This window comes from Euprymna scolopes, chromosome 28 (genome assembly GCF_053919585.1).
Source record: "Euprymna scolopes isolate OS-2025 chromosome 28, ASM5391958v1, whole genome shotgun sequence".
In the NCBI taxonomy this organism is placed as follows: domain Eukaryota; kingdom Metazoa; phylum Mollusca; class Cephalopoda; order Sepiida; family Sepiolidae; genus Euprymna; species Euprymna scolopes.
In genome coordinates this window covers 94,879,835-94,902,342 of record NC_136509.1, presented here as the reverse complement: position 1 = coordinate 94,902,342, position 22,508 = coordinate 94,879,835, and the positions used below count along the sequence as shown (strand labels likewise).

Here is a 22,508-nt window from a genome sequence, read left to right as displayed (position 1 = left end):
AGATAGGTAGATAGATAGGATGGACACGCAGGTAGAAAGATTGATAAATAAAACAGATCACAGAAACAGATAATATAAATAGATAGATAATATGGATTGATAACACATATAGATAGGATAGATAAGACTAATCTGCTCTCCTTTAACAATTACACAAAGCTTCTCCAACCATCGATATTCATGACAAATAACACCCTACCTGAGAATTTTTACTTCAAATTCCTCGGCTGAACATTCACAGGAAATATGAATTGGAACAAATACATTGAGGACATTGTGTCGGCTGCTGCAAGAAAATTGGGCTCCCTCTATCGTGCTAGAAAACTACTCACACCTGAGAGTATCATGTACCTCTACAAGGCCACAATTCGCCTATGTATGGAGTATTGTTGTCATATCTGGGCTGGTGCATCTACCACTAGTCTCTCCCCCTTGGATAGGATCCAGAAAGAGTCTCCGAGTTAATAGGTATCAATTTGTCAACTAGACTCAAACCCCTATCCCATTACCTCAGTGTTGCATCCCTGTGCATGTTTTACAAGTATTTTAAGGAATGAACTCTGATGAAGTCTTTGCATTTGTGCCCCCTCGACGTACATATTCCCGACAAACCAGCTTAGCAGCAAAATCACATCTTTTCACTGTTGAGTGCCCTAAATGCCAAAAAGCTTTCTACTCTAATAGCTTCTTTCCCTCTAACAGCTACACTTTAAAATTCCCTTCCCACTACCTGTTTCTCTGACTGTACTGATATCCAGAAGTTCAAATGTAACGAAAACCAATCTTTCTTAAGCATGGTTCCAAGTAGTAGCCCTTTACGTCCAAGTGGCGACATGCGTGTTAGAGGTGAACGTGAGTAAAAAAAAATACATGAGAATAGATAAGATTATATATATATATTATTTAATTGGAATTCATTATTGAGACGAGTATTATTTATTAATTTATTTATTGCGGACTATTATCCTCATCTTTCTTAGCTTACTTTAGAGGCTTACTTGGCTAAATCGTGGTGAGACGACAACAACTATGGATGGCAGTACTTGCTGAGAATGCAGATAGGAAATTCGAAGTTCCTATCCCGTCGCGGTTACCGCCTGACGAAGGCCAGAGTAATAGTTGGCCGAAACGTTGTGAAACAACTAATAAAGATGAGGATAATAGTCCGCAATAAATAAATTAATAAATAAGATTAGATAGATAGATAGATAGATAGATAGATAAACAGATAGATAGATAATAAAAAAGGATGAAGAAGAAAATTTGACGAGCGTACTGAAATGTTCGATGGTCAGAGATGTTAATCATTGCTCTGACAAGAAACTGATGGATCGTGTTTTTCTATCAAGGCGATCATTCAGGTAAGTCAAATTGAAATCAATAGTGGACGTGAAGCTTCCTGAATGGGATAAATCGCGCTATAGTATTGAGATTTTCGAATGTCCTTTCGACATTGAAGTAGTCGCTAGGCGCTTCTGTGATTGTTGGGCTTATGACTTGTCAAATCAACACAGAAATAACGTATTCACGTTCATGGTTGAATCTAGTTAGGTATTTACGAATAGTTGGACACATTAATTAACTCTACATTTCTTTGTTACCATAGACAAATTTGCATACTTATCAGTATATACAAATCAATATAGATAATTATATGGCAAAAACAATTATATGTAAACAGTATATATATATATATATATATATATATATATATATATATATATATATATATATATATATAAAATAAAAATTACAGTTAAGTTTACCAAAATGATCCAAAATGGTAAAACTGAAGTAAATTATAAATATTAAAGAATTAATATTTATAAAGTAATCTCAACCAGATGTAAAAGCTCGATAAAACCAAATAGGAGATAGAGCTTATAATAAAAACAAGTAGTTAATAAGACATGTTAAAAACACTTTGAAAAAGAGTTAAAAACATATTTAATTTTAAAAAGGAAACACTAAATAAGTGTGTAGTCCTCAATCCACGGAGTTTCGAAGAAATACTTTCCTTCTAATCAGAGGGATCGGATTTTGCTTTTTCAAAGTGTTTTTTAACATGTTTTATTAACTACTTGTTCTTATATATATATATATATATATATATATATATATATATATATATATATATATATATATATAGAGAGAGAGAGAGAGAGAGAGAGAGAGAGAGAGAAAGAAAGAGAGAGAGAATATAAGAATAAAAGAACGACTATAGAAAAATATATACTAATGCATACATATTTAACCATTTATTCAATATGAATGTTACAAAAATTAGGGGTGTAGGATAAGTAAACTCTTTATACTTAGGTATTTCGAAGCTTTGCATTATCCCGATGAGTCTTTTCTTTAAGAATCTATCGTATTCTTTTAAGTCCCGCCCCTATCTCTCTCTCTGTCTCTCTCTCACACACACACACACACACACACACACACACACACACACACACACACACACACACACACGTGTGTGTGTGTATAGATTTTTGTGTACGTATAGAAAAGAATAAAGAAACAAGCAAAGATAACTAAATGAAACAATGAAAATCTTACACAGAATTCTGCATCTATTTATTCGATATTTCGTTTCAGTTACAAAACTTTGTAAAGAATGAGCATTTATATGTTCTTCTGCATTTTTTAGTTGTCTCCTTTGTGTGTATTTAACAAGTCATAAAGCTCCAAAACTGAAATAGATTGAAAGTAGATACATGTGCTGTAATATATATATATATATATATATATATATATATATATATATATATATATATATATATATATATATATATATATGTGTGTGTGTGTGTGTGTGTTATGGTGTTATATGGTAATAAAACGAAAGGAATGCAGGAAACCTCGCGATATTATTGTAGCCCTTTTGTTAAAACTGTAAATGTATTTATCTAAATAATCTGGCTAACGTAGTGTTAGAATATAATTGGTTATTACGGTTTATCTCCAATATTATTATATGTAACATATTTCCATTATATGGACACCCGGCGCGAATGGAAGCACCACAATATCATTATACCATCTTTAGACAGAACAGATACTAGCCTTAGATCCTAACCAGAAGACCAAAAAGGTCTACTTTAGTTTCGCGTACCGCCCAAAAGCGACATTATTTATTTTAATTAATTTTGTTTTTACATGTGCTTTCGGTGATCGGCAGATCCTATTTATTAAAAAGGAGGATAGAAGGTGATAACATACCACAACCATTAAATTAATATATAGATATGCGACTAACCATAACCATTGAATTAATATATAGATATGCTACTAACCCTAACCATTAAATTAATACATAGATATGCTACTAACCCTAACCATTAAATTAATATATAGATATGCTACTAACCCTAACCATTAAATTAGTATGTAGATATGCTACTAACCATAAAGATTACATTAATATATAGATATGCTATCAACCCTCACCATTAAATTAATATATAGATATGCTACTAATCCTAACAATTAAATTAGTATATAGATATGCTATTAACCCTAACCATTAAATTAATATATAGATATGCTATTAACCCTAACCATTAAATTAATATATAGATATGATACTAACCATAACCATTACATTAATATATAGATATGCTACTAACCCTTACCATTAAATTAATATATAGATATGCTACTAATCCTAACCATTAAATTAATATGTAGATATGCTACTAACCCTAACCATTAAATTAATATATAGATATGCTATTAACCCTAACCATTAAATTAGTATATAGATATGCTATTAACCCTAACCATTAAATTAATATATAGATATGCTACTAATCCTAACCATTAAATTAATATATAGATATGCCACTAACCCAAACCATTAAATTAGTATATAGATATGCTACTAATCCTAACCATTAAATTAATATATAGATATGCTACTAACCATAGCCATTAAATTAATATATAGATATGCTACTAACCCTAACCATTAAATTAATTGTTAGATATGCTACTAACCTAACCATTAAATTAATATATAGATATGCTAATAATCCTAACCATTAAATTAATATATAGATATGCCACTAACCCAAACCATTAAATTAGTATATAGATATGCTACTAATCCTAACCATTAAATTAATATATAGATATGCTACTAACCCTAACCATTAAATTAGTATATAGATATGCTACTCACCTAACCATTAAATTAATATATAGATATGCTACTAACCCTAACCATTAAATTAGTATATAGATACGCTAATTTAATGTTCGTAGTATGTTATCACCTATCCTCATGTTTAATAAATAGTATCTCCCGATCGAATAATTCTTAATCTAGAAACCGTGACACACGTACGTACGTTAAAGGTACTACGGTATTAATATATAGATAATATAACATCAACATATACTGGGGAATTTCACACGTAATCAATATCACTGATCCACTTGCTCCTAATATCAGGTGATAAGAAAGTTCTTGCGGTTTTAACTTTTAAATTCAGGTGGAAATTTATTGATCGAAATAAGCATCATGAGAATCAAGACATTTTTGCCAACGCAAAACAAGTGTATTTATGTCAGTAACATAAAAATCTTACGTTCTGGTGGCGATGAAGTTACTGAAGGCATTTTTAATATCGCTTAGGTTTTTGAAGCATTTCTCAGAATGTTTCTGATGCATTTTATCCATTTCTTGACAGTACTTCTCCGCCATAATGGTTTCGCCTGCATTAAAAAAAATACTGTAATAGATGAGAGTCGTCGCAGACCACCCAATAGTCAGTATGGCCTTTTTTTTGGTGCAATTCTGATCTCGGGAAGTGTAGTGGAGCTTTGTCGGTATCTAACCACTGAGCCGGTTGTCGTAAAAGAACATACTTTTCATCGCAAGTCACAACCTGGTCGATAAACGTGTTGCGTAAAAAGAAAAAATGACACTTCATTACGGCATTTCTTTTGGTTGCCGTTCAATTCGTGAGGCTCCTATTTATCAAGTTTTTATCTTTCCAAACTCTCTTAAGTAGTTGGAAATCGTCGTATACGTAACAGAAGCAAATTCTTGAACAGTCGTGCGTTGATTGGCTTCGACTAAGGCTCTTAATTGATCGTTGTCAACATCCGATGACCGACCACTACGCTCATCATCTTCAAGGCTCTACTTCGCTTCCACGAAATTTCTTAAACCACTGTTGTACTGAGCGTTCAGTAATGGTTCCTGGGCCGAACGATTCTGTTATATCGCGAGTTGGTTCAGCCTAGCTTAAATTGAAATTAGAAAATTGTGTGAATTTACTTTTTTTCATCTTTTATTCAATGTTCTGAAAAGAAGACGTAATTGTTTTTAAAACGATTGTAATTTAAACGATTAGATAAAGCGAAAAACACCCTTTAAAATGATATACAAAGTAAAGGTATTATAACGAAAACTTATTTGAAAAATATATCATTTGAAATCAAAATTAAACATTCCGCACAAACTTTTTTCTCAACTTAATATTATAGTTAAAAGTTACCCGTATATATGCCTGCATAATAAGGTGTACTTAGACTGCGTATTGTTTAGCCAGAAGCAATTTATGTTTGAGTAAATGGAGCTCAATTAGTTATGTCAATAAATCTTGTTAATGCATAAGTGGCCATCGTCTTCTTCTGAGAAAAGTAACACGAAAACCTTTTGGCCTCCAAGGTACTCGAGACGGACACTATAATATGGTATTCATTAGTAATATGTAGCCTACACATTAATCTCTGCATCTGTATACATACATACATATGTGTGTTTGTGTGTGTATGTGTATGCATGTGGGCGGACTAGTGTTTGTGTGTGAGGGTACACTTTTGTTAAAGGGTGTCTGAAATCCGACCCCCCCCCAAAAAAAAACTTTATTATCCCGAAAATTATTTCTTGTCAAAAACAATTGAATTGGAACATAGATAAATGCACAAATATAAAGGTAATCTTATTTTCAGCACAAGATAAGGTTAAAAACAGTAATCTCATATTTTAACCATCCTTCGATAGGATAGGATAAACGTGTAGAATATGTTATTTTCCCAGTCATTACCTCCCCATTTTCGTCATCGGAGAAGGGTTATTTTTTATAGTGTGTTGTATTAAGTATTTACGTCCGTGAAGAAATGTCGATAGGCCCAACCTGGCTATGTCTGAAACTATACGAGAATTCCACTATATTTTTATGAAGGGTATACTGTAGTCCCACTATAAACCAACCATATGTATAAACTTTGACGATGTAGAAGATAGGGACAAAATACAGCTTTTGGACTATGTGAGGTACATTATCGGTTTCAGGATTTATTTATGTCTTCCAGAGGTATAACGTGTTTATTACTAGTTGTCTAAACTGTTCTCATTCGTGAAGAACTGTTAAAGAAAGTGTACATGTTATTATATTTCTTTCAAGATTGAAATATACGAGGGGTACGGACTTTTTCTACATTAAAATTGATCTTGTATTCAATTTTGGGTTGGCGATCAAATAGGGAAATAAGTTAGTATTCTATAAGGCGAAGCAATATTATTTTAAAATCACCATTAATCACATGTCGTCACGATTGTGAAGCAAACACTTTGAAGTAAGTTGACTATAAATAGTACATTCATTCTCTCCCCACCCTGACTGAACAATGAGGAACTTAAATGAATCAATTATAAAATATCTGAAATAAAACACATGAACCAGAAAGAGGAACACATTAAAATAAAATTAGTTTTGACTTACCTGTTCTAAAATTGATGATTATATCTAAAAAGAATACAGTGTCTGAGATACAATTGAAGACAATCCAGTGCGTGCTAAGATCATCGTTGAAAAATGATATTGCTACAGGTAAGATAATTAAATTTGCTATTAATAGAACCAGCATAAAAAGATCCCAGTAAAACCTGAAAATAGAAGAAAAAGAACAAAAAAGAAAGAGTTAAATATGACAATTATGATTATGATTAGACAACGAATACTATTTTCAATAATAATAATAATAATAATAATAATAATAATAATAATAATAATAATAATAATAATAATAATAATCTACAATAACAAAAAAGGAAAAGGGAGTTTTATTATGAACATAAAAATTCAAAAAATATCAAGCATATAAATTATCCTGTTGAATTCCAAAAGTAAACCCCAACTAGCATTTAAGTTGACAAATAAACCTGGCTTTTGATAGCCAGTTTTCATTTGTTATTCTTGTGTCATGTTATTGTCGTACTTAGTAAATAACGTACTAAGCTATGATTTATTTAAAATATAATTAGTCCCACCCCCCGCACACGACCGATAATATTAAACATGTGTAATTAAGCATTTAATAAAAGCAATAACATAAAAAAGCTAACTTTTTTAAATTGAAAAAATAATAGGAGTTGTCTATCTAAAGTTTAAACATTTACAATATATTCAAATTTGTATCGTTTTATATTAAGATTTTTATTGTTTTATATTCAGATTTGTATTGTTTTATATTCAGATATTTATTGTTATATATTCAGATGTGTATTGTTTTATATTCAGATTTTTATTGTATTATATTCAGATTTTTATTGTGGTATATTCAGATTTGTATTGTTTTATATTCAGATTTTTATTGTATTATATTCAGATTTTTATTGTGGTATATTCAGATTTGTATTGTTTTATATTCAGATCTTTATTGTTATATATTCAGATATTTATTGTGGTATATTCAGATTTGTATTGTTTTATATTCAGATCTTTATTGTTTTATATTCAGATTTGTTTTGTGGTATATTAAGATTTGTATTGTTTTATATTCAGATTTTTATTGTTTTATATTCAGATTTTTATTGTGTTATATTCAGATTTGTATTGTTTTATATTAAGATATATATTGTGTTATATTTAGATTTGTATTGTTTTATATTCAGATTTTTATTGTGTTATATTCAGATTTGTATTGTGTTATATTCGGATTTTTATTGTTTTATATTCAGATTTTTATTGTATTATATTCAGATTTGTATTGTGTTATATTCAGATTTGTATTGTTTTATATTCAGATTTGTATTGTTTTATATTCAGATTTTTATTGTTTTATATTCAGATTTCTATTGTTTTATATTCGGATTTTTATTGTTTTATATTCAGATTTGTATTGTGTTATATTCAGCTATTTATTGTTTTATATTCAGATTTGTATTGTTTTATATTAAGATATATATTGTGTAAATATTTAGATTTGTATTGTTTTATATTCAGATTTTTATTGTGTTATATTCAGATTTGTATTGTGTTATATTCGGATTTTTATTGTTTTATATTCAGATTTTTATTGTATTATATTCAGATTTGTATTGTGTTATATTCAGATTTGTATTGTTTTATATTCAGATTTGTATTGTTTTATATTCAGATTTTTATTGTTTTATATTCAGATTTTTATTGTTTTATATTCGGATTTTTATTGTTTTATATTCAGATTTTTATTGTTTTATATTCAGCTATTTATTGTTTTATATTCAGATTTGCATTGTTTTATATTCAGATTTGTATTGTTTTATATTAAGATTTGTATTGTTTTATATTCAGATTTGTATTGTTTTATATTCAGATTTTTATTGTTTTATATTCAGATTTGTATTGTTTTATATTAAGATTTTTATTGTTTTATATTCAGATTTGTATTGTTTTATATTCAGATTTGTATTGTTTTATATTCAGATTTGTACTGTTTTATATTCAGATATGTACTGTTTTATATTCAGATATGTATTGTTTTATATTCAGATTTGTATTGTTTTGTATTAAGATTTTTATTGTTTTATATTCAGATTTGTATTGTTTTATATTCAGATTTGTACTGTTTTATATTAAGATATGTACTGTTTCATATTCAGATATGTATTGTATTATATTCAGATTTTTATTGTGTTGTATTCAGATTTTTATTGTTTTATATTCAGATATGTATTGTGTTATATTCAGATTTGTATTGTTTTATATTCAGATTTTATTGTTTTATATTCAGATTAATATTGTGTTATATTAAGATTTGTATTGTTTTATATTCAGATATGTACTGTGTTATATTCAGATTTTTATTTTTTTATATTCAGATTTTTATTGTTTTATATTCAGATTTTTATTGTTTTATATTCAGATTTTTATTGTTTTATATTCAGATTTTTATTTTTTTATATTCAGATTAATATTGTGTTATATTCAGATTTGTATTATGTTATATTAAGATTTGTATTGTTTTATATTCAAGTTTGTATTGTTTAATATTCAGATTTGTATTGTGTTATATTCGGATTTTTATTGTTTTATATTCAGATTTTTATTGTTTTATATTAAGATATATATTGTGTTATATTTAGATTTTTATTGTATTATATTCAGATTTTTATTGTTTTATATTCAGATTTGTATTGTGTTATATTCGGATTTTTATTGTTTTATATTCAGATTTTTATTGCATTATATTCAGATTTGTATTGTGTTATATTCAGATTTGTGTTGTTTTATATTCAGTTTTTATTTGTTTTATATTCAGATTTGTATTGTTTTATATTCAGATTTTTATTTTTTTATATTCAGATTTTTATTGTTTTATATTCAGATTTGTATTGTTTTATATTCAGATTTTTATTGTTTTATATTTATATTTGTATTGTTTTATATTCAGATTTTTATTTTGTTATATTCAAATTTGTATTGTTTTATATTCAGATTTTTATTGTTTTATATTCAGATTTTTATTGTTTTATATTCAGATTTTTATTGTTTTATATTCAGATTTTATTGTTTTATATTCGGATTTGTATTGTGTTATATTCGGATTTTTATTGTTTTATATTCAGATTTGTATTGTTTTATATTCAGATTTTTATTGTTTTATATTCAGATTTTTATTTTTTTATATTCAGATTTTTATTGTGTTATATTCGGATTTTTATTGTTTTATATTCAGATTTTTATTGTTTTATATTCAGATTTGTATTGTTTTATATTCAGATTTGTATTGTGTTATACTAAGATTTTTATTGTTTTATATTTAGATTTGTATTGTTTTATATTCAGATTTGTATTGTTTTATATTCAGATTTGTATTGTGTTATATTCGGATTTTTATTGTTTTATATTCAGATTTTTATTGTTTTATATTCAGATTTGTACTGTTTTATATTCAGATTTTTATTTTTTTATATTCAGATTTGTATTGTGCTATATTCGGATTTTTATTGTTTTATATTCAGATTTGTATTGTTTTATATTCAGATTTGTATTGTGTTATATTCAGATTTGTATTGTTTTATATTCAGATTTGTATTGTGTTATATTCAGATTTGTATTGTTTTATATTCAGATTTGTATTGTGTTATATTCAGATTCTTATTGTTTTATATTCAGATTTTTATTGTTTTATATTCAGATTTGTATTGTTTTATATTCAGATTTGTAGTGTTTTATATTCAGATTTGTATTGTGTTATATTCGGATTTGTATTGTTTTATATTCGGATTTGTATTTTTTTATATTCAGATTTGTATTGTTTTATATTCAGATTCGTATTTTTTTATATTCAGATTTTTATTGTTTTATATTCAGATTTTTATTGTTTTATATTCAGATTTTTATTTTTTTTATATTCAGATTAATATTGTGTTATATTCAGATTTTTATTATGTTATATTAAAATTTGTATTGTTTTATATTCAGATTTGTATTGTTTAATATTATGATTTGTATTGTTTTATATTCAGATTTGTATTGTTTAATATTAAGATTTGTATTGTTTTATATTCAGATTTGTATTGTTTAATATTAAGATTTGTATTGTTTTATATTCAGATTTTTATTGTTTAATATTATGATTTGTATTGTTTTATATTCAGATTTGTATTGTTTAATATTAAGATTTGTATTGTTTTATATTCAGATTTGTATTGTTTAATATTATGATTTGTATTGTTTTATATTCAGATTTGTATTGTTTAATATTATGATTTGTATTGTTTTATATTCAGATTTGTATTGTTTAATATTAAGATTTGTATTGTTTTATATTCAGATATATATTGTGCTATATTCAGATTTGTATTGTTTAATATTCAGATTTTTATTGTTTTATATTCAGATTTTTCTTGTGGTTTTATTAGAAACCAAGCGCAAACTTTACTTTATAATGAATATTGACAAGATTTTTTTCAAAAAACGTTATTCAAAAAAAGCTTAAAATGTATATTTTACATTTTCTCTAAAGTAAACTCAATGCCTTTTAAAAATGTCCTCGATAACTTTACACTTACAAAATTAATACTTATTCTTATTTGTCAGTTTTTATGATGGATTATTGCAGCATGTTATTACAAGAATACAATGGAAGACGTGTACTGTATGAGTGCAAAAGGGACTGAACACTTGTGGGAGGCTTTTTGACATCCAAATTCCAGTGAAGACCAATGGTCGCCACTAACGAGAATTCAATGCTAAGCGATTTCATCTGCAATGGTTATCGAAAGAGGTGGAGAGTACTAGAAATATGGGGAGACTTGTTGTCACCTAGACTCCAGTTGTTTATAGGTTTCTTCATACAAATAGACTCTGGTAATGTGCCATTTCATCCTGATATAACTCTTGTTGACGGACAGAGATTAAAACATAGCAACACAACATTTATATCGTATATATCATAAGGTTAAGAGATATCATTTTTTGGTACACCGTCATTTTACATCGAGGTGTTTCTTTTAATAAACATTACGTCGGAACATTTTAATTTTTACTCGTTTCTTTTTCCTTTTCAAAATTATTGTCGAACTTTGGTTTTCGTATTATGTTTTGTGTTTTCTCAAACAATATATTCGCTGCTTTTTTTGTTCCTGTAATTTATTTACTGACGTCAGAACTGTCTCCTGCCTCCCGCCATGATCGACTAACACATTGCATGCATTGTGTACAGGGCTATTCATAGATAATCGATACTTTATCACGAAGAGAACGGTTGGGTTTTAAATAATGAAATGGGGAAAAACGAATCAGACATCACGGTGAATCCTTTAAACTTTTGACTATTTTTATTTTAAACTGTGTTTTTAGTTATTCTGGAATTGTGTCCAATGGTTGGCATACCTGTTTGGTTGTAAACATTTGAGCAATGAGCTATCCCACAACCGTGATGATTCATCATCGTTATATGTCAGAGGATTGTGCTATACAAGCCAAGTGGTATAACCAGCTTGTCAAGTTCAATATTATTATATATAGGATAAAAATATACTTATGACAAATGAGCCACACAAACAGCTTTATGTTTCATTCTATCGAAGGAATTCGTCAGGCTACCAGTGTTTTTAAAATTCCTCTCTTACGTTTCCCCCCTCTCTATCTTATTTCTCACATTCTATTTTTATTACTAGCGGGGTGGGGGCTTTGCCCGGGCGTAAAATATACTTAAATATGATATTCTAATTTGTCCAGGTTTCGTACGAATTATTATAGAGTACAACATTTTTTCAATTTTAACCTATTTTTGACCCCTTGAAGACTTGTAAAAGAACAGTCAGTAAATAATCAAATCATTTGAGACCCGTAGCTTAGCTCTGCGACATTAGTTTCGAAGAAGACAGAATTTGAAAATATGGAAACAGACAGACAGACATAGTGAGTTTTATAAATTAGATATGTGCAATTCCATGCAACTCATCACTTCTCGTTTGTCGGCTTTTATTTATGCTATTTGATCTTCTTTGCGCCATGTAAACCATGCATGTTAAAGCAAATGTAGAAACAAACGGTTGAAAGCAGGCAAGATAATGTCATCAGTTTTAGCCGTGTGTGTATGTGTGTGTGTGTTCACGCCTCAGTTGTCAATATTGAATTCCGAGCAAAACCAATGACACATTTGGAATCAGTGTTGGTTCTGTGGATGTTTTGGCTTGACTTTACGTATTAAAAAGTCTATCTTTATAAATTTAGAAAAAAATCTATCATTTTTAATGTGAGCGTATACGAAACCGAAATTCTTAACAAGCGTGCATGTAGTCGTAACGCAGAAGTTTTAACCACTGCCCAGACAGTTTTATCGGTTCATCCATGTGATAAGTGACCCCGATTAATTGTTTTTTTTTTTTTGCCGTAAAAATAGACGAAGTTTCATCACGTGATATCAATTTGAAAATTATTAAAATTGTAGAAATAGCAATATGTACATTGCTGAAAAATGTTAGAAATCTTTAAAACTGTCACAGTTTTAGTTTAGCAAGACTCATTCAGCTAAGTAAATAGTTTAAGGCGTTATATAATTTTTATTTATTTATTTATTTGTGTACTTTTATCCTCATCTTCATAGCTGTTGTTGTTTCATCACGTTCCAGCCAACTCATTCTCTGGCCTTCTTCGAGTCCCGTGGCACAGTGGATAGAGGCGTTGAGTCTCTACGGTTCTTGGTGAGCCTTGTCTGAAGATAGTGGTTTCAATCCTACTCAAAGCAGGCCAGAGGATTATTTGGCCAACCACTATGGAAGGCAGTAATTTTTTTTTTTTTTTTACACAGTGATCACCACTTATCAAGGCCCTCAGGGATAAGGGTTATTGCAAGTACATTACGTTAGTGTGGAGATTTGATCCAGTGTTTACTTAAGGGGGCGGTTCATTAGGAATTTGTTAAGGTTGGACTTGAAGACATCCAAGTTATAGTCCGGTGGGAAGCAGGCAGACGGAACAGAGTTCCACAGGCGTGCAGTTCTAAGAAAAAAGCTTTGTTCATGGAATCCACGTTTTGATTTAGGCACAGATAAAGAGTGGGGAAATTTTTTCACAGTGTATTCAGCTAAACGGGTGTTTTTCGTGAAAGATTGGCGAGGGGGGGACCAGAGATTGGAGTTCAGACGAGCACCTGCCATGGAAATAACGATAAAACAAGGATAGGCTCGCAACGTCTCTTCTGTGGGAGAGAGGTTGCAGGGTAAAAAAAAGGGCAACCCCCACTAAGCCACGAAGTCTATTTTATACTCTGTCAAGGCAGGATAGGCTGTTTTTAGCAGCTCCTGCCCAGATATGGCAACAGTATTCCATCCTTGGACGTACTTGGTTAGGGATACAGTTACAAGACTCAGCATTCCTACCCCGTCCCTGTTAATCACTTGAAAGAGGATGAGTTGTCCGAAACGTTGTGAAACAACTATAAAGATGAGGATAACAGTCCGCAAAAAATGAATAAACAAATCATAAAGCCTCATCTCAAAAGATAAAAACAAAATTAAAATAAAATAATATATAATTATATTTTTTATTGTGTGGGAATCACAGGTTTCCATATAATCGCAACAGCATTCCCATCCCGTTGCAGTTAATCACATGAAGAAGGCCAGAGGATGATTTGGTCGAAACGTGGTGAAATAACAACTCTGAAGATGAGGAAAACAGTCCGCAAATAAATATATAATTGCAACAGGTTGGAAGTAAAATGGTTTAAAGACAGGTTTGAAACGTATGTCTCCTTGAAATAAATTACATTTTAGTTTAAAGTTGGAAGACGGAGACCATTAAAAGAATATTGCATCTTTTTAAATTAATCACTTTATTTTTATTTGTTTTAGAAAATAAATAAATCCGTGAACTTCTTTAAGCTATTCATGATAATACATATTAAATATATACAAGTTGAACAAAGAAAACTAAAACGAGAAAAACAAATAAAATTTTTCTTTATGTACGACGAAGTATAAACTATTCGGTCTCCAATGACGCTGGCAAACACATTGATTCTAGTCAACAAAGACACGATCGTGATTTAATAAATGCAAGCTACAAATACAGAACATTCGTGATCCGAGCCGTCGCGAAATTGTAGAAATTTTTTGTGCTCTCGCACCTCCTCCTTCTCCTCTTTCTTCATCGCTCTCTCTCTCTCTCTCTCTCTCTCTCTCTCTCTCTCTAAAGCAATACAATCAAACTGTTTCAGTTAAAGTAATTTCCCTTTTACGATATTCGGTTCTTTTAATTAGTAACACGCTTATAAGTAACTTGAACAAATTAGATCACATGCACTTATTAGAATAAATATTATGAAGCACACATAGTCAGTGCGAGAGAGAAGCACTGGTTTACAGATTAGATATGACGACGAGGCACGCTAAAATAGTCACGCCCACCAACAGATAACAGTCTTGCTAAAGACACGAGTCTTATACCAGAGATTTCGATAAGCGCTATTTACCGCATAATAACGTTGACACGCCGGTTCTCGACAGATAACTGAAGTTAAGCAACGATGAGCTTAGTCAGTACCAGATAGGTGACCGTTTGAGAATACTAGGAGTTGTATAAAATGGCGAAATAGCACTTCTGTTAAATGAAAAGTTAGGCGCCTCCTTGCCCCCCCCCCCAATCTGTGAGTGACGATTGGGTAAGATCAAGTATCCACTTCATCCTCTCTCCCACGATCATGGCAACCTGACGTCATGGAAAGTAGGTGACTGATGTAATACGGAAACAATCAGGAATAATTCTGTTCATGGTTTCGTACCTCGTTGTGCTGAGCAGAAGACTCCTTTCGGTACAATGGTTAGGACAATCCCCCATTATGGGCATTGCTCGAATAGAAAGAAACTGTAAACTACTCTCAGTACAACTGCAAGGAAAGCTACGGCAATACATCAAACACTTTCAAGAAACAGCATAAATGGGGTTCTGAATTATGAGCAACAATGAATTCATGAATGCCTCGAAAGAGAGAAAGAGACAGAAGAAGAAATAGTCATGAAGAGTCATGGCCGTCAATGCCTGTACCAGGCAGGACACTACTTGAAGACAAGCACTAAAAAATTCGAAAAAATACAGGCTGAACAGATTGATGTTGGTAAACTAGCAAAAAAAAAAAAAAAAAAAGAAAAAGAAGCATGGCATTAGTAATTATACATTGTGTGTCTTCGGACTATTGTCTAGGTTGAGATTTATATTTCTATTAGCTTTCGACAGATATGTTCACCGGAATTGCTCAGGTGTACATCTCATTTACGGTGCTGCTGTGTTGCATTTAATATATTATTATATTATATCTTTTAATGTTTCGTATAAAATTAAATCCAATGAATTGATTGTTTTGTCATTTTTTCATTCATAAATCAAACTTACAAAGTCAAAATCTACTCGAAGATAATTGTTAGTGAGATGGATGGATTGTCAATAATTATTGCATAAATATTCGAAAATATCTAATGAAAGAAGGTAGAGGACATTTTGACTAAAGTTAACGCCTTATACAGCCTAACATCACATGTGCATTTGATAATTTTTATTACGAGTGAACTCTCAGTTGAATGATTGAGAATATTATGACACGTATTTGTTAACGTCGGGTTAGAAAAAGAAACTCATGTTCATTTTTTAAATATTAAATTCCCATTCATAACAAATCGTGTGGAAGTTAACGTGACTATTACTATTTACATTTGATACAACCATACGAACAATAAGCATGTCCGTTATTTTCGTCAAAATTGGAAATAATTTTAAGATTTCCATTGTAACGGAATTCGCGTTTCTTTCACCCAACACGTTTTAAAAGAATCAATTTAAGATTTCGCTTTCATTTTGATACAATCATAACTACAATGACGATCTTTGTTATTTTCGTCAAAATTTGAAATATTTAAAAAATTTTCACCAGCTATGGGGAAATAACTTCACTACCTGGGGGAACACATATCTAAGGAAATGGCAGAAACACTAGAGGATGACCTCCAATCTGTAGTAGACTGGGGACAAAAATGGATGGTCACATTCAATGCTGCCAAGACTAAACTTGTTTCCTTCAATAATTACAAGAAACCTTCTCTACCACCAATAGCAATGGCCAAAGATTCATTATCTGAAAGTACTTCTTTTAAACGCCTCGGCCTAACGTTCACAGGAAACATGAGTTGGAACAATTACATTGAGAGCATTGCCAGGAGCGCTGCGAAGAAAGTAGGCTCTCTCTAACGTGCTAGAAAGCTATTAACACCCGAAAGTATCTTGTACCTCTATAAGGCCACAATTCACCCATGTATGGAGTATTGTTGTTATATTTGGGCTGGTGCATCTGCTACTTGTCTCTCGCTCCTGGACAAGGTTCAAAAGAGAGTCGCCAACCTGATAGGTCTTGAACTGTCATCTAAGCTGCAGCCTCTGTCCCACCGACGAAATGTTGCGTCCCTCTGTTTGTTCTAATCGTATTTTAGTGGTAAATGCTCTGACGAACTGCAAGCACTTGTGACCCCACGACGTAAATACCCTTGACAAACCCGACAAGCAGCTAAATCCCACCCATACACAGTGGAGGTCCCTAGATGTAGAAGAGCTTTCTACTCCAGTGGTATCTTCCCCAGAATCGCTAGACTCCTTGCTTCCCCAACTGTACTGACATGCAGAAGTTCAAGTGTAACGTGAACCGACATCTTATTGCCCAACTCCCTACACAGTACGCCCAGTAACTTATGCCCCTGATAGTAGTTCCCTACACCAAAGTGGCAATGTGCGTGCTTGTTTGGGGTGAAAATGAAAAAAACAAAAACAAAAAACAAACAAACTTGCGGATGCCTTGGGAAAAGCAAAGGTTAAGGGAGTAAACCTTGACAAAAATCTGATTTAGAGTCCCAATAGACGGATGGTGAAGCACTGTAGCACCTTGTTGGCAACTCCTGCAGCTGCGTTGGCTCCGACCGTATTTGCATGCGTTTCAGTCGACAACGCCAGCAAGAGTCTTCAACGCCAACAAGAGAACCCTGGTAACTGAGCAAATCTAGGTCTACTTATCATCCGCCCAGGCCTGCACCCGCTTCGAACTGTATAACCACAGCAGATGCTGCATTGCACTAGACAAGATGCAGAATGCTATTGTCTTATTAAACATAAGGTGGCCATCATCAATATATATAAACGATTCAATTTGATTAGAAAATAACACTGAAGAATTAACAGAAATCTAAATGAAACGTTTGATAAGAATTTTGATACCACCAGATTAAGAAATAAAAATGTAAACTTGTAAAAAAAAAACAACCCTTAAATAAACCTCAAATATCTAATAAAGTATGCTTCTTCGTTCCTAAATTAAATTTTCATTATTTTGTTCAAAATTTACATGTTAAGATGGACAAGCATTTTATAGGGAGTAATTTTTACCCCCGCCCCGCCCCCCCCCCCAAAAGTCGCAAACACGATTGCACCTTTGTTTATGTAAATGTTATTCACACAAATTCAACTCCCCATGAAGCTCTGGCCGGCAAATGGAATTACTTCCTCTTCAAGAATGCCACTCCTTCACTCCGAGAAGCATTCTTACAATTTTTAGTCAACACTAATACCGAAGATGAAAACTTTAACCTCATTAAACATCGATAACTTATTCTTTAAGTACTTAAGTCACACGCTGGTTCTTTCCACAGAAGAATCGTCGCGAGCCTGTTTCTGCTTTGTCGTTATTTTAACGGCAAGTGCTCATCTGAGCTCCAATCTATGACCCCATTGGCAAACTTTCACGAAAAATACTCGTTTAACTGAAACCACTATCAATAATTTTCCCTCGCTCTTTATCTGTGCCTAAACCTAAACGTAAATTCCATGAAAAAAGCGTTTTTCTTAGAACTGCACGCCTGTGGAACTCTGTTGCGTTTTCCTGCTTTCCAACTGACTACAATATGGTTGTCTTCAAGTTCAATGTAAACAGGTTCTTGAGTAGTCATCCCCTTAAGTAATCCAATTTACTAAATTTCCACTACTAACGATTACTACTATATTCCTCCATTGACTACCGTACACTCATTAACCCTTATTCTCGAATGGCCTCCGTGCCTTGATCAGTGGTGACTCCTATGTAAAAAAGGGAATGCGTGATTTGGTAATTACAGTAACGTTATGAAACACCATAAACTTGCACCATTAAAGTAACATGTTTAATAGAAGCCACAGAAGAGTGATAAAAAATTTGAAAGCATTATATAATTCATGACGCTTTATTTAATTAACAATAATTAATACGCATATTGATAACTATTTATAACTAGCAGGCGGACCAGACGTTACCCGGGAGTGAATTAGGATCATCGAATATTCCACATTTCCAATACTTTCATTGTCATTGAAATCGGTGAAATCGCCCATTTTTCAATCAAATCGATTGTCTGCTTTAGTCGTGGACTCACCGCACTGCACAGTGAGGACGCTTCACATGCCCCCCCCCCCACACCGCCGTGTCTACACAATACATTGTAGTCTATATTGCACCGTAGACAACCTACTCGTAATTTTAGAAAAATATTTTATATAAAACGGCTTTAATTAAAGTTTAAAATGCAAAAGCAAATATCATGCTTCAATGTGATACAGACATTCATTTCGAAGCGTCCCTCTTACACTAAAGAACTTAGTTTATTTTATATGCCTGGCCTTATTGATTGTGCGGTGATAATGGTTTAGGTTAAAGTTTAGAATGAAAAGTCAAGTATCATGGTGCAATTATGCTTTAAACAGAAACATTTATTTCGATGCGCCCCTGTCATATCAAAGAACCTAGTGGTGATTTTATATGTCGAGCCTTTCGGCTTGTGTGGTAATAAAAACTTCTTAAATGCACCTGTGATGTTAGGCTGTGTAAGTTGTTAACTTTGGACAAAATCGCATGTTCCTTCTTTCATTGGATTACTTTGATTATCAACACGTATCGAAGACATTCGGACATAAAACCTATCTAAGAACACCGCCAGACACATAAAGTACCTTCGTGTGAAATTTCATAAAAATAGACCCAGCCATTTTCGAATCCATAAGGTACGAACTCACACACACAGATGCAGGCACACAAAGTTCCTTTTCTATGATAGTAGATTACATATGCGCTAAAAAGTTATCATTTAAGGAAGATCATCTCTAACAATGGAGATAACCTATCATTTTATTATTGCATCTATAATATGTGGTCTTGCACAATAGATGGCTTTTTCCTACATAAGTGTTGACGTTTTATTAAAGAATCCATTAAGGTATGCATCAACAATGGGTTTTACATTTTCATTAGCTCGGTCGTACAATATGCTTAAACATGATATTTTAATTTATGCAGATTGCATATGTATTATTATAGAATCAATCCTCTATTGATTATTATATATTACGAGAGATAATTTGCCCGGTGGACTAATTCGCAAAAAAAAAAAAAAAAAATCTGTTTGTATTTGTTTACAATATCACGTCAGCTGATATTTAGGGTTGACGATGAATGCCCTGGAAAAGTCCCTTCTGAGTAATATATAATTTTAAAATATGCAAACGAAGACATGATTTGCGGCAATTTTAAATGGCACCTCTTTTTTATAGTAAGTTGAACTCATTAATAAAAAAATTAAAATAAAATAGTGAGGTACACTTGGGCTTGAACCGGGGGACCATTCGATCTGTAGTCGAATACTCTACCACTAAGCTATATCTCCAAATGACAATAAACCTGTTTTTTTGTTTGTTTTTTTTAAGAAGAAATGACTTCCTGAGATTTTATTCTTTCCCGTAGCCGGTGTAACGTAAAATATTCTATAAAATTCTCCTTTTCTTATCTATAATAGAGAAAGATCGTTTTTTTCGAGTTTAGATACTTATCGGATGAATATCCGTACACAACATATCTAAGAACACTGCGCTAAATATAAATTACGTTTGTGTGAAATGTACAAAAGATAGGCTCTTTCGTTTCGGAACCTATGAGGAACTCCCCTCCCCCACACAAAATGACTTTTATATAATAGTAGAAATTGTCATATGCTGTTGTTACATGGATTAAGCACTAACTGATAAACAAGGGCGTTCAGTACAAAACTTCAATGCAACTTGACATTTACATAATTTAGCTAGCCATGTGATCAATGTTATTCTTATTAGTTCGAATACATAATCGCACAATAAAAAACAGTAGTCATTACATGTATGATAACAATTTTCCCATTTTATGCATTTGAGATTTTATGTTTTTAGTATTAGAACCCGTTCATAAATACTCACATCTAATGTGTATATTATCCACGGTCATTTCAGTGCACAATAATCAGTATTTGAAACTCTAGCGACTGCATTTACGAGTACGACGAGGGAAAGGGGCTTAAGTGCTTCGCCATTTCTCAACACGTCAATTACGCACTTATTCAAGTTAATTTAGACCATATTTTTTTCAGGCATATAAAAGAAATAGTTAATTCGACATTTTCCAATATGGTTGAAATTATCGGTTTTAAATGTCGAAATATCATAAACACGCTCTTAAACACTCTTTGGCAGCAATTGCTTAAATTTCAGCCAAAAAACACACTAATGGAAACCCAGTCATTAAAGAGAAAAACTAACGACAAACTATATTCACCTTATGTTGTCCGTTCGAGAAAATACTAAGAATTTTATCAATCTTTGCAATCGACAAATGCAAACCGGAAATTACAATCGCAGATGAAAAACATGAGACGCTCACTCACTTTACCAAGAACACGTTACCGAGTGTGGCCGAATTAACATCTGCACACGTTTTCCGATTACTTCATCTCCGGTCAAGTACGTTGGAAATTCAGATGTTCGACTAACAGCTCCTTAGCCAACTGCCCACATAAAATTCTCTTACGAAGCAAGATAAGAATTTTTGTCGATCTTTGAATACATTTTCTGCGTGCGAATTGCTTCAAAACGATATTAAAATCTCCTTCAACGACTTCATCGGCACCAGAACCACAAGATTTGAACGTTACTGATATAAATACCCTTCTTTTGTGTTGTCAGAATGTGTTTATTCTGATGGTGCTTATTTCAGTCGATAACTTTTTGTTTGAGTCGAAGTTTGTGTTTACTATAAGCTTTTACGCTAATATTACGTAAGTATGAATCATGTAGAATATCTGCATGAATGTAATTTCACGTAATAGTTAACTAAAGATGATCATCCTTTAAGAAAACCGAAAATGCTAATAAGAAAAACGTATGTTTAAAAGAATATTTTAAGTAGCCAAATCTTTTGCAGATGAATGCATTTTCACGACCCATATATAAAAAAGTTGTATTTTCTTTTTAAATAAACAGAAAAAAATAATTGTTATATGAATATCAATACACAAAACTCCAAATTTATATATATATATATATATATATATATATATATATATATATATATATATATAATGGAACTCACACCCTTGAACTATATTAAAAAGTTTGACTCATGTCCAGGTAACCTACGTCTAAAATTTCAAGTGTTTCGAACAAAATTGGCGGGGAAAATTGGTAGCGTCTGTAAAGGTCAACTCTTTGACCTATTCGCAGCAAAATTTTAGCCCAAAAACTGATTAAAAATTTGCTGCATGTCTGAATACCCTTTCTGTAAAATTTCAAATTTTTGGACCCGAAATTGGCTGAATAGTTTGCTAGAGGTCACAAAGATCAAATCTTTTGAACTTTTACTCCTTGGCAGGAAAATTTTCGGCTAAAAACCGCTTAAAAAGCTTGCCTTAG

At 31.3% G+C, this 22,508-nt stretch overlaps 1 protein-coding gene across 10 annotated transcripts in view; it reads right to left on the bottom strand.

Moving 5' to 3' along the window:
• LOC145249737 (uncharacterized) overlaps positions 1–22,508 on the bottom strand; it is a 1,648,663-nt gene that overhangs the window by 508,958 nt on the left and 1,117,197 nt on the right. For all 10 annotated transcript variants that reach the window (XM_080111644.1, XM_080111643.1, XM_080111642.1 and 7 more), the window contains one exon: positions 6,741–6,904. In XM_080111644.1, coding sequence (XP_079967770.1) covers positions 6,741–6,904 — 164 coding nt within the window. The remainder of the gene's footprint in view (positions 1–6,740; positions 6,905–22,508) is intronic.